At 32.5% G+C, this 13,476-nt stretch overlaps 1 protein-coding gene across 1 annotated transcript in view; it reads right to left on the reverse strand.

Annotated features, from left to right (window-relative positions):
- LOC134696567 (ubiquitin carboxyl-terminal hydrolase-like) overlaps positions 1-13,476 on the reverse strand; it is a 96,230-nt gene that overhangs the window by 25,765 nt on the left and 56,989 nt on the right. The window contains exons 5-6 of the mRNA XM_063558422.1: positions 12,638-12,685; positions 10,099-10,174 (exon numbers count right to left, since the gene is read on the reverse strand). Coding sequence (XP_063414492.1) covers positions 10,099-10,174; positions 12,638-12,685 — 124 coding nt within the window. The remainder of the gene's footprint in view (positions 1-10,098; positions 10,175-12,637; positions 12,686-13,476) is intronic.

A 13,476-nucleotide genomic window follows, 5' to 3' on the forward strand; every position in this document is an offset into this window, starting at 1 on the left:
CGTGAAATTGGGTAAAAAATCTAATTCGGCCTTAAAAGTAAAAATATCAACCAATGGGGAACATGTGTACAATGTTTCAAGTTTATTGGACTTCAACTAAATCAAAAACTACTTTGACCAAAAACTTTAACCTGAAACTTGCACTCTCATTATATATGTTCAGTGGACCTTGAAACTGGAGTAAAAAGTATAATTTGGCAATTTAATTAGAAAGATTAGATCATATCATAGGGAACATGTGTACTAAGTTTGAAGTTGTTTGAGCTTATGTTTTCATGTTTAAACTTTAGGTTACATAGTAAGTCAAGGTAGAGCTTATGTCTTCATGTTTGAACTTTAGGTTACATAGTAAGTCAAGGTAGAGCTTATGTCTTCATGTTTGAACTTTAGGTTACATAGTAAGTCAAGGTAGAGCTTATGTTTTCATGTTTGAACTTTAGGTTACATAGTAAGTCAAGGTAGAGCTTATGTCTTCATGTTTGAACTTTAGGTTACATAGTAAGTCAAGGTAGAGCTTATGTCTTCATGTTTGAACTTTAGGTTACATAGTAAGTCAAGGTAGAGCTTATGTCTTCATGTTTGAACTTTAGGTTACATAGTAAGTCAAGGTAGAGCTTATGTCTTCATGTTTGAACTTTAGGTTACATAGTAAGTCAAGGTAGAGCTTATGTCTTCATGTTTGAACTTTAGGTTACATAGTAAGTCAAGGTAGAGCTTATGTCTTCATGTTTAAACTTTAGGTTACATAGTAAGTCAAGGTAGAGCTTATGTCTTCATGTTTGAACTTTAGGTTACATAGTAAGTCAAGGTAGAGCTTATGTCTTCATGTTTGAACTTTAGGTTACATAGTAAGTCAAGGTAGAGCTTATGTCTTCATGTTTGAACTTTAGGTTACATAGTAAGTCAAGGTAGAGCTTATGTCTTCATGTTTGAACTTTAGGTTACATAGTAAGTCAAGGTAGAGCTTATGTCTTCATGTTTGAACTTTAGGTTACATAGTAAGTCAAGGTAGAGCTTATGTCTTCAAGTTTGAACTTTAGGTTACATAGTAAGTCAAGGTAGAGCTTATGTCTTCATGTTTGAACTTTAGGTTACATAGTAAGTCAAGGTAGAGCTTATGTCTTCATGTTTAAACTTTAGGTTACATAGTAAGTCAAGGTAGAGCTTATGTCTTCATGTTTGAACTTTAGGTTACATAGTAAGTCAAGGTAGAGCTTATGTCTTCATGTCTGAACTTTAGGTTACATAGTAAGTCAAGGTAGAGCTTATGTCTGACATTTATTTTTCAAGGCAAAGTTCAGCGTTCAACATGTACTACAGTAGACATCTGTGATATTTAGGATACAAACCAGTGTTAATTACGCAGAAAATGTTGTGTTAATTTGTTTGGTGCTAATGAAATCCAGTTTGGCCTATGCTGACACTTTTTTTGAATTTATGTAATTTATTGGAGAACTTGACATTTATGAAAATACTGGTTACCAGTTCACACCAGATCTGTTATCTGTTAAAACAACCAAACCAGATCCAGTACAATTGTACATATGCAATAGTTAAAGTTCATGTCAGAACTTAAGTTAGAATAAATGATATTAAAACACACTTTACAATAAAATAATATGACTATTTTGTACATTATAATCTGAAAGGAACTACATGTAGCCTTACTTAATCTTTTTACTTGGTCCATGTAGTTGTTGCCAGAATAAGTTATTAACTCCTATATTTGGTGTCTGTCGTTTGTCGTCTACTACTTGCAATGCAAATAGGAACCAAGATTGCCAGAAATAAAGTCTACAAGATCTTTATATCAATTTCTTCTTCTTTTACTACCACACCCCAAATACATAGGTTAGATAGTTGTAACATATCTCTTATATTTTAATGTGTATTAGATTTTTTTTTATGATTTTATATTTTTTTAAGTAATTTTCAGATCTGGTAGCATTTAATTTCCATTTGAGAAAAACTTAAAATATTTGCTATAAACATACAATGTTTTGTATAGTCAAAGGCTGTTTTGATGTCTGACAGCTTTTTTTCATTCCCACAAATTCTAGATGAAGAGAGCACTTAGTGTTACGTCTATAAATCATTCCTTCCATCCACATTATTTTTCAGCATACAAGTTTAAGTTTGCCTCAAGCAATTTGATATTAAACTCATGCACAATGCTATAAACAAGTCTTCTAAAAAAAAAACCAACTCTATTTTTGGTAGCTGAATTCATAGAAAAGAGCCTCCTAACAGTCAAAACCTCCATACATATAATTCTGGAACAGCCCATCCCCTACAGAAAAAAAAGTTGAAGGCCAGTTGATGACCATGTGGCGGACAGTTGGGAGCTAGCTGTTTTAAGCAAAATAGTTGAGGGCTAGGTGTTGAGCATCTTAGCTCAACTCAAACCTGGCCAAGCACTGTATGTTGGATAGATGTCGCTCAACTGACCCTCAACTGAAGCTGGCCTTTAAGTTGAGGAAAAGTTGAGCAATTGATCTTTGATTTTCATATAGTTGAGCAAAAGTTGAGCTTTCAGACTTTGAAATTATTGTAGTTGAGGAAAAGTTGAGCAATTATAAATATGACCTGGTGATATAAATGTTATGTGCCATCTGTTTTATATGTCTTTAGTGCAAATGGACAGGAAGTATAATTATAAATGTACACAAAGTTTGAGGCAAAATTAAGGGAAACACATGTTTTCAATTTTATACATTTTTCTGTATTTTAACTTAACTAAATCTTTGACATAAAGATAAAAAAACAAACAGTATTTCTTTTATTATAGAACATATAAAATATTTAAGATTTAGGTAATTAACAGTTATTAGTAGGGGTAAATCTCAAAGTGATCACACTGTCACAATACCCAAAAGAACCTCAAACTTTTAAAATTTGACTGGGTTTGAGCATGCACATGGCAAGCAAAGATGTCTTCTAGCTATCATGAATAAAATATAACTTTTACAATGAATGTAGAAAAAAAAAGTTACAAATTACTGTATTGACATTGAAAAGTGCAGTGTATTCTTCTGATGACATGACTCTTAGATTTAGGAAGATTGATGTTTAAACACATATTCTGGAAACATCTGTTGGTAAGTTCATTGGATTAGATTTGATTACCACCATTTTGAAAAAGTGTATAATTATGCTCTTTTAGGTCAAAATAGTGATATTTATAGTGTTTTCTTTATAAACTTAAAAGAGTGAAGAAAAAAATGAAACAATATATTTATGCATTAATTTATATATTGTCAAAATGTGTAAGACAGGAGACATGTTTGTTTTATTATTAAGACAATTTGTTTTAGAAAGTATAACTAATAAAATAAGAATATTCTAATATTATGAATTTGGTATAAAACTAGAGATCTATTTTTGTTTGCTAGATAACTTCTTAAAAGCAAGGATTATGGATATAGCATGTATGTAGTCTGTTGTGAGCTAAGATCTTTCAGCAGTATTTTGGCTATAAAAGTACACAAATACACAATTTAAATATGTTTTTCTACAATGTGTAGTCATCAGTTTGCAATCACCACATAATGCTCAACTTTTTAAGACCTAGCCCTCAACTTTCAATGACCTGGCCCTCAACTGTTGGCCAGGTAGCCCTCAACTCTAATTGCTCAACTGTTGGACATCTAGCCCTCAACTATGATATTTTCTCAACATTGCTCAACTCATTTGCATAAAGTTGAGCATTGATAAGTTAGGGCTACCTAATTTGCATGGCAAAAATCCAGCTATCCCTCAACTGGCCCTCAACTATTTGCTCAACTGATGGCCAGCTAGCCCTCAACTGTCCCGCAACTGTTAGATCAACTGGCGGCTAGTTGAGCAATGCAGTTAGCCTAGTGATAATTTTTTCTGTATGGGAGAGTAATTATTATAGCTTGAGATACATATTCCTTTTTGATGATGACAATAAAAGCTGATCAAATTATCTAAAAGCTCATAGGTGGATCCAGGGGAGAGGGGGGGATTATATAGTAAATCACTGAAGCATGACTGGAGCAGGCCCTCCTAAGGTCAGTCAGTGGGACCTACCTTATGAAAAGTTCTGGATACGCCACTGATGCTTTTGAAAATAACTAGATATCATTGAGATGGAAGCCATCTCTGTGGGCCCCGCTGTCAATAACGTTGGTTAAATAAATATAGTGTGAATCAAAATTGTAAGCGATGGACAGACCAACAGACAGACAGACCTTTGACCTAGGAAGTTGTACATACATCATGACATGCCCTCTGATTGTGGTTAAAATGGATGGCAAGTATAAACTTTGAAATCATAAATGTTATCCAGATATGGAGCGGACACGATCTTCACCACAGGACACAGAATTGTCAACTGAAACCAAAGTTTTTGACCTTGACCTTTGACCTAGGCAGTTGTTCATACATCATGACACACCCTCTGGTGTAGGTTAATAAACATGTTAAGTATTAAGTATAAAATCATAACGGTTATCTAGATATGTAGCGGACACGATCTTCATCACAGGACACAGGGTTGTCAACTGAAACCAAAGTTTTTGACCTTGACCTTTGACCTAGGAAGTTGTACATACATCATGACACACCCTCAGGTGTTGGTTAAAATGGATGTCAAGTATAAACTTTGAAATCATAAGGGTTCTCAAGATATAGAGCGGACACGATCATCACCACAGGACACAAGGTTGGCAACTGAAACCAAAGTTTTTTTACCTTGACCTTTGACCTAGAAAGTTGTACATACATCATGACACGCCCTCTGGTGGTGGTTAATAAACATGTAAAGTATAAAGTATGAAATCATAATGGTTTTCTAGATATGGAGCGGACACAAAGTTAAAGTGTTACAGACGGACGGACAGACAGACGGACGGACAGACTGATCACTATAGGGCGACCCAACTTTTAGTCGGGCCCTAGTAAACTAATATGTTTAAATTGAATTTTTAATACTGTATGAGTATCTCAAATGATTTCAAATAGATCAATTTGGAAATATATAAGTTAAATGTGTGATACGAAATGTTCAGATTATAGTGTTCTAAATCTAGATCAATCGTAAAATTATTGACGTCATTCACATCATAGGCAAACAACACTTATTTTTAATTTTATGTCTTACAAACGATGTGGCTGTTAATTTATAAAAAAGTCTACAGTTCAAATGGTCAAAGTGTTAATAAGACGTTCACACATTATAGGAATATGAGGATGTGGTTTGATTGTTCATAACTATCCATCAGAGACCAAATTTGAAGGGGTTTACTATAAGAGAATAGTTAGTTTTACATTTGCACATGTGTGGATAATTTGAACTAAGTTTGTGACCCTCTCTTTCAAAGTTTTGTTAAGGTTCCTTTCAAATATTTTGCCCACTGAACAAACATTATTTGTCATGTTTGGTGCAGTGGAATTGGAATCATTAATTTTGTTGCACCTGAATTTGAAAAATCACCTGGTATTAAAATAATATATCTTTCAAATGCTCAGTAAATAATTGTCAGATATCAATACCTGCATTAACATTGCTGAAGTTTGTCCTAGGAATTTACTTTAATCTTTCAAACTTGTGTTATTAAAAAAAAATTGTTTCAATTTGAAATATGCCTATTTATAAAATTAGACCTGACTTCATCATCATATTCATATAACAATTAAACTAACATATTTCTAAAAGGATTGTGGAATTAGTTATATAAGGGGCCAAGTAATGGCTTTTATATTCTCCATGGCTCTCTTAGTAAGATTTTGTGTTGACAAATGTCCCTTTAGAAATGGTTACATTCGGAGTCATTAACCTCAAACATTAAACAATAAGATATCAATATATCAAATGATGACATTATTGCTACCATCAAATGTATGGCATATAACTGATCAGGGCCTTGTACATTGCTTACAGTTGGATTGTAAGAGAATTCCTTACATAATAGCAGAAAATTTAACATTTCAAAAAATAACGGAGGTTTCCAATGCAAATCCAAGGTGTTATGAGTGGATTGAATCCCTCTATGAGTTTCTTGAATGTCAATGGCATCCCTTTGTATATTTTATAGGTGTTCTGTTAAGTTTATAGGGACATTGAAATTGACAACCACAATCAACCCTACTTAGAAATATATATGTTCTTGCAAATAAGATTGCAACATTTGAAATAACAAACCTTATCGAAAATAATTAACACCAGTAGGAGATATCACAAGCATAGACAGATTGTTTACGTATGACGGAAGGTGTTATCAAAGACAAGGGGTTTCCTTACCTGTTATCAACCTACACATTTCAAAGAGGGGTTCCCCATTTATTACAGGAGGTTATCAACCCACACATTTCAAAAAGTTTAAAACAATGGGGTGTCCCATCACAGCAAGTTTTTAACAAACATTTTAAAGAAAAGGGGTGTGGGGTATCGTGTGGAAGGGGCATAGTTGCCAAGTGACATGATATTCCCATGTAATACACGCTTTTTCAATGGTTTACAAGCAAGGATTTTGTCACATAGCGTGGAAACGCTTTTCACTACTTTACAGACAATAACACACCTTTTCATTTATTCATTTTTTTTATCGTGAGTGATATCCCTATTCTCAGATTTTTTGGCGAAAAATGCCAATAAATTCAAATTAATTGATTATTGTTTGGCTGCCACATTATTTTTCTGTATGGACGAACAGCAAAAGGTGAGTAATTTGTGATTCGTTTTTATAATTTTGTGACATTCTTTCTTTCAAATTCACTTTATAGAGAAAATGTCCAAGGAAAGAGGTTGCATTCAGGGCCTGTATCTTTGTCAAAGAGCTGATTGTTGAGCGAAAACAATGTGTTCTTACCAAGATTAGAGATTTATAAATCATATTTGGGAGTTCCAGTTTAAAAGTTTGAATGGCGAGTAACGCATTGTGCACCCTTTGTTGCAATGATATAAACAATTCATACACAAGGGATACATTCAGCGTAGCTATTTGAATAAGCATTTAACAGTTTAGTTCAAGGAAATCAAATTATAAAGCATTTTTCTTTTCAATTTTAGTTCCAAATCTACTCCACAGATTTCCACAGGCTATGGGAATGAAAATATCACGGAACTGTTGGATCAGAGCTCTCATAGTACCAGCTATATTCTGATGAACTAACCAGATATGGCCAATGGCAGTAATGGCAGAGAAAATAAATGACATTTCATATTTCAATAAAAATGACGTTATGACATTCTTTAAATGCTTGATAAAGCTAATTAAATTCGGTCAAATATCAGTTCTTACTGTGAGAGGGCATTTTCAATTAAAAAGAAATTTACACTGAATTCTGATCAGAACTTGACAATGATACATTTACATTGTGTGCTGTTATCAAATAAATGTAACTAAACTTGAAACTGACAGTTGTTTTGAATATGGACCATAATTTGCTATTGGGCTCCGTTTCCTATAACTATAGAAAAGTGATAAAATGTGAATTACTGTAAGAAAAGTTGCAACTACATCTAAAGATGCCATTATTTTTATCAACATACAAGTGTATGCTACTCTTCCCTAGAAAAAAAATTAAAATATACGAATTTCAAAGATTCTACAACTGTATTTTTGTGTCGTTTCTCGCGTTACTTATTGCTTCCGAAGAGCATAACGCTGACTGATTTATAGATAATCGTCACCGGTAAATTCGTTACTTTTGCTTTCAAATAACAAAGAACATCGACCAATAAGAATAGTGAGAAGAAAATGCAGAGAACTAAAAGTATTTATGTAGCAGATGTAAGAACAGTGGCGTGATTTGTGTGTCCGATTTCGTAACGCAATTTTTAGATGATGTAATCTGCTTTGTTGTAATAGAATTCTTAAAAACAATATGCTAATATGAACTCTCGCGAGATGTTCAAACAGGTAAATCCGAGATGATTTACATTCTTGTTTTGATCTTCGTAATAATTAAGTAAGAAAATTACGTTGTCGTTATGCGTTACATTTCACACGATATAGAAGTCCAGTTATTTATTAAAATTGTTTTTGTCCTTAAGTTCAAACCATTTCCAGTCATACGTAAAACACGTGACAACATGTGATAACATCATTACGGCCGGATGTACGAAATACTAGGTCTAAACATTGTTTTTGTTTCCAACGGGATGTTAGCAAACATAATCTGTAGACTTGTTTCGTCTTGTTTAAAAGAGGAAAATACAATTGTCAAAGAGATTGCGCCGGTGGTCTGTTATTTTTCCTATGTGCATAATGTTACATACGATCCTGTGTGAAAATAAATGCCCAATGACTTGACAAAATCGATTTCATATTTGACAGACGTTAGAACACACTTCGTTTCCCGATAATGACGTGAAGAGTCCTTGGAAAAATCAATCGAAATTACGTCTCTTATCATTGTACCAATGCTCGTTGAATTGATTCAACTTCAGCAGTAAATATTACTGGATATTTTAGGTGAATAAATATAATTTAATAACAAATACATGTTAATATACCGTTACACTTAGAATGTACAAAGTTTGAATCCTGTCACAGTTTTTAATTAATATTTTTTATTCATGTTCTGCAAACACTTATCAGAAACGCAATAAACTTGTCAAAGGAGAAGTAAACTTTTACCATGCATGACTTGAAAGGAAGTACTTTATTGATTTTAGCCCACTAAAGTAGGTTAAAATGTGGAAACCATGTAGATGGTGTACAGGTCACAAGTATCACATTGTGCATATTTTAAAGATTTAAATTCCAAGTTTAAAGTTTTTTTCTTTACTGGATTTAAAGAATGTTACATTGCCAATGATTTGGAATAAATTGTATATAACTGGAATATCAAAACCAAATATAAATACATTTGTTTGCTTAAACATCAAGATACAACGATTATGGTATCCTGTATCAATGGAGAAAATATGGAAAATTCTGAATAAATTGTACTAATTGTTTTCAAAACAAGCACATATTTAGGAGTTTTATAATACTGTTACATTTAAGATGGATTTTAAGAAAAAGTATACTGTTCAGATTATTTTAAGCAGATTTTGCAATAAAATAAAACTAAAAAAATGCTTTCGGTTTCTTATGGTTTCCTGTCAGGTTTAAAAAAAACTTTAATATAACATTGAAAATAGATTTTAAATATTAACATGAAGCAAGTAACACTAGTAATGGTGTTTATTTATGCCTTTTGAATTATATTGTGCAAAATAAAGAAAATAAAGATTGGTTTCCTGTTTGGTTTCATGTCACGTAAACGGTGAATCAAAATGTATTAATTTTTTCTCGAAAAACTCAATTGTTCCATTCATACTATTCTAACACCAACACAACCCACAAAATAAAAGTTAAAATTTTAGAACTTATAAAAAAGGATACAAAAAGAAACCAAAGGCCGAATACCAAATTATGGTCCATATGTGCCTATATAGCTAGTGGTGTAGCTTTAAAAGCAACATAACAGACCACTGTTGAACACAATAAAAGTTTACAGTAGAATATTGTTTTATATATTACCAAATTTGTATAACGAGAAATTATGAAAATAACCATATATTAAAAAAAGTCTGCATCTATGTCACATGCTTATCACAGGAGGTTATCAAGCTACACATATCAAAGAAAGGGGATTTCCTACTTATCACAGGGGGTCTATCAAGAAGTAAACAAGTCAAAGGGGATTTCCTCATAATCACAGGTAGTTATTAACCTACACATGTTAAAGATGGAGGGTTTCCCACTTATCACAGAAGGTTATCAAGCTACATGTACACATATCAAAGAGTGGGGTGTTTGTGGGTTTCTACTTAAAACGGGAGGATATTAAACTACAGATGTCAAAGAAAGGGTGTTTCCCCCTAATCACAGGAGGTTGTATGTCAAAGGATAAATTTTGTCAAGTACTGAGAACCAAGAGGTGATTGAACTACACATTTACCCAAAAAAGAGAACAAGTTTATTAACTCTTTTTCTCTTTACTATGAACCATCGTAAGTATCACACAAAAGATGATATCTTTAGCACTAGTCAAGTGATTTTGTTAAAAGTTCTACAAAATTGTTGGAATACTTTTTATTAAATGATCATTCTGTGTATTCAATAGTGTGTATTCACTTACTTAATTCATAGAGCCCACCATCTTTACACACAAAAGCTATAAAATGGGTCTTCAACTTTTCCTCTGCAGGAGGGGCCTGAAAATATAAAAAAACAATCTTTTATAAAAAAACAAAAAACATTTGGATATCAGTCCTTTTGCATAAAAAAACCATTCTGACACCTTAAGTAAGGATAACACATGTCACTCAGATTGTTCTTATTTGTATTTTGTTTGTTTGTCAAAGCTATTCATTATCATATTACTTTTGCTTTGCAAACCTTTGGGTAAAAGCCTTATAATTACTAATGAAGATTAACCCTGAAAACAAAATACAATTTACTCCTGTTATCTCAAAGTTAACTGGACCTGAAAAATATTTTGAGATACTGTAGTTCAACTGAAAAGAAAACAAGAATTTTGACAGACCAAGGGACACAACTCTCACTTTGCGGGTAAGGCTTAAATAAATCTGGAAATCTTAATCCTTACTTTATACACTACTAAATTTTTAAGTGTAAGATTATGGTTAAATATTTAAAAAAAATCATTTTAATTAATTTTTCATAACAGCTTTTTTTATGTTTCACTTACTATCTATCATGGTGGTCAAAGATAAACAATCATTGAAAATGAATGTCAAAAGCAAATACAGTGGTCAGTGTATATGAAGCCCAAGGACCATAACTCTGCACAAAATCATGAGACCTAAACAAAATTCTAACTTGATCTGTAACTTGTCATAATAAAACTTTATTCTATTTTCAAAACAATACATGTACCTTCAAGTATGAGGGAAAAAAGTGTGGAAAACTGATAATTTGAGATATTTTTTTTATTCCAAGGACCATAACTCTACATAGAATCATCAGACAGAAACAAATTAGAACTTGAACTGTAAATTGTCATGACTAAATAAATGTGCAGAAAACTGATCATTTACATGTAAGTGAAGTCAAAGGACCATCACACTGCACGAAACAAAATTAAAACTTGGTCTGTAACTTGTCATGATATAACAATACACGAAACATCAAATTAATATCTTCAAGCATGAAGAAACAAGAGGCTCTCAAGAGCCTGTGTCACTCACCTTGGTTTATGTGCATATTAAACAATGGACACAGATAAATTCATAACAAAATTGTTTTTTTTATGATGGTGATGTGTTTGTAGATCTTACTTAATAAAACATTCTTGTTGTTACAATTATCTCTATCTATAATGAACTTGGCCCAGTAATTACAGTGGCAACTATTTTCTAAAAGTCTACAAAAAGTTATGAAAAATGTAAAATATTGACTATAAAGGGCAATAACTACTAAAGGGGTCAACTGACCATATCGGTCGTTTTGGCTTATTTGTAACTCTTACTTTGCTGAACATAATTGTTGTTTAATGTATATCTCTATCTATAATATTATTCAAGATAATAACCAAAAACAGCAAAATTTCCTTAAAATTACAAATTCAGAGATAACAACCCAACAACAGGTTGTTCAATTCATGTGAAATTTTCAGGGCAGATAGATCTTGACCTGATAAATAAATTAACCACATGTCAGATTTGCTCTAAATGCTTTGGTTTTTGAGTTATAAGCAAAAAACTGCATTTTACCCCTATGTTCTATTTTAAGCCATGGTGGCCATCTTGGATGGTTGACTGGGTCACTGAACACAATTTTTGAACTAGATACCCCAATGATAATTGTGGCCAAGTTTTGTTTAATTTGGCCTAGTAGTTTCAGAAGAGAAGATTTTTGTAAAAGATTACTAAGATTTACGAAAAATGGTTAAAAATTGACCATAAAGGGCAATAATTCCTAATGGGGTCAACTGACCATTTCGGTCGTGTTTACTTATTTGTAAATCTTATTTTGCTGAACATTATTGCTGTTTACAGTTTATCTCTATCTATAATATTATTCAAGTAAATTACCAAAAACAGCAAAATTTCCTTAAAATTACAAATTCAGGGGCAGCAACCCAACAACAGGTTGTTTGATTCATCTGAAATTTTCAGGGCAGATAGATCTTGACCTGAATAACAATTTAACATCATGTCAGATTTGCTCTAAATGCTTTGGTTTTTGAGTTATAAGCCAAAAACTGCATTTTACCCCTATGTTCTATTTTTAGCCATGGTGGCCATCTTGGACGGTTGACTGGGTCACGGACACAATTTTTAAACTAGATACCCAAATGATGATTGTGGCCAATTTTTGTCTAATTTGGCCCAGTAGTTTCAGAGGAGAAGATTTTAGTAAAAGTTAACGACGGACGCCGGACAACGACAGACGCCGGACGCAAAGTGATGGGAAAAGCTCACTTGGCCCTTTGGGCCAGGTGAGCTAAAAAGTATACAACTACATTTATAATTTGCTCCGAGAAAGCCATACATATGATATCAATTAATCAAGGAATTATAATAGAAGACACACAGTTCTGGGTATAAAAATGTAATTCTAACAAGCTATCCTATATAAACTACTTGACAGATGGGTGACAAGTTAGAAACACTATTTCTCTCCACATTTGTAGGAGATATAAAATCTGTTACCTGTGTCTGTCCTTCCTGGGCACTATCTTCATGTGCTGAACCCATATCCTGCAATATATAATAACCTTCTATTTAACTGATCAATGAGAGATAACTCTAGCTCATAAAAAAAACCCAGATTTTAGAATATTTGATATGATTTGTATATTTATCATTTCTTTTTTTCTTTTGTCTAAACATTGATAGATCATGCTGTTGATTTATTTCTGTAACTATATGCATGTAAACATAACTGTGATATTTTCATACACAATAAACATAGATGGAATCCTGGGGTTCCAAGAAATTTCAAAGAAATAACAACATATTTATAAGGTATAATAATTAAAATTGACAACAACACTTCAAAAGATCTGCTATTTTATTATCTATGTCTACATGTTTCGCCTGCAAGGCAGGCTTCATCAGGACAATTTTTATACAGAAATTGAGCCCCTGAAGTACTCAAAGTGGTGCATTGAATTTGACGTCGTCATGGTGAGAGAAACAATGAAAAGTGAAAGTAGCAATACAGAGTTATAAATAGATAAGATAAATATAGAAAATTAAAGTTTGTATACAATGTAACTTGAGTTCGTTTTACTATTATATGATACATGAAATTGTTCTAAAGGCTTGGCATCTAATAGGACGAACTTCCCATGGTTCCTACCACTTCGCAAGAGTACACATTTTTGTGTATTGACCCTTTCGTCTATAAATATCTCGGAAGTTTCCGAATTAAAACGAGGCAATGACAACATTACACAAATCAATGGCTGAACGCTGAACAAAAAAAAAAAGATGGATCGATAATAAAAGAATATCTCGATTTATATTGAGTAATCGTTCTCTTGGTC

Source organism: Mytilus trossulus, chromosome 14, assembly GCF_036588685.1.
Source record: "Mytilus trossulus isolate FHL-02 chromosome 14, PNRI_Mtr1.1.1.hap1, whole genome shotgun sequence".
Classification (NCBI taxonomy): domain Eukaryota; kingdom Metazoa; phylum Mollusca; class Bivalvia; order Mytilida; family Mytilidae; genus Mytilus; species Mytilus trossulus.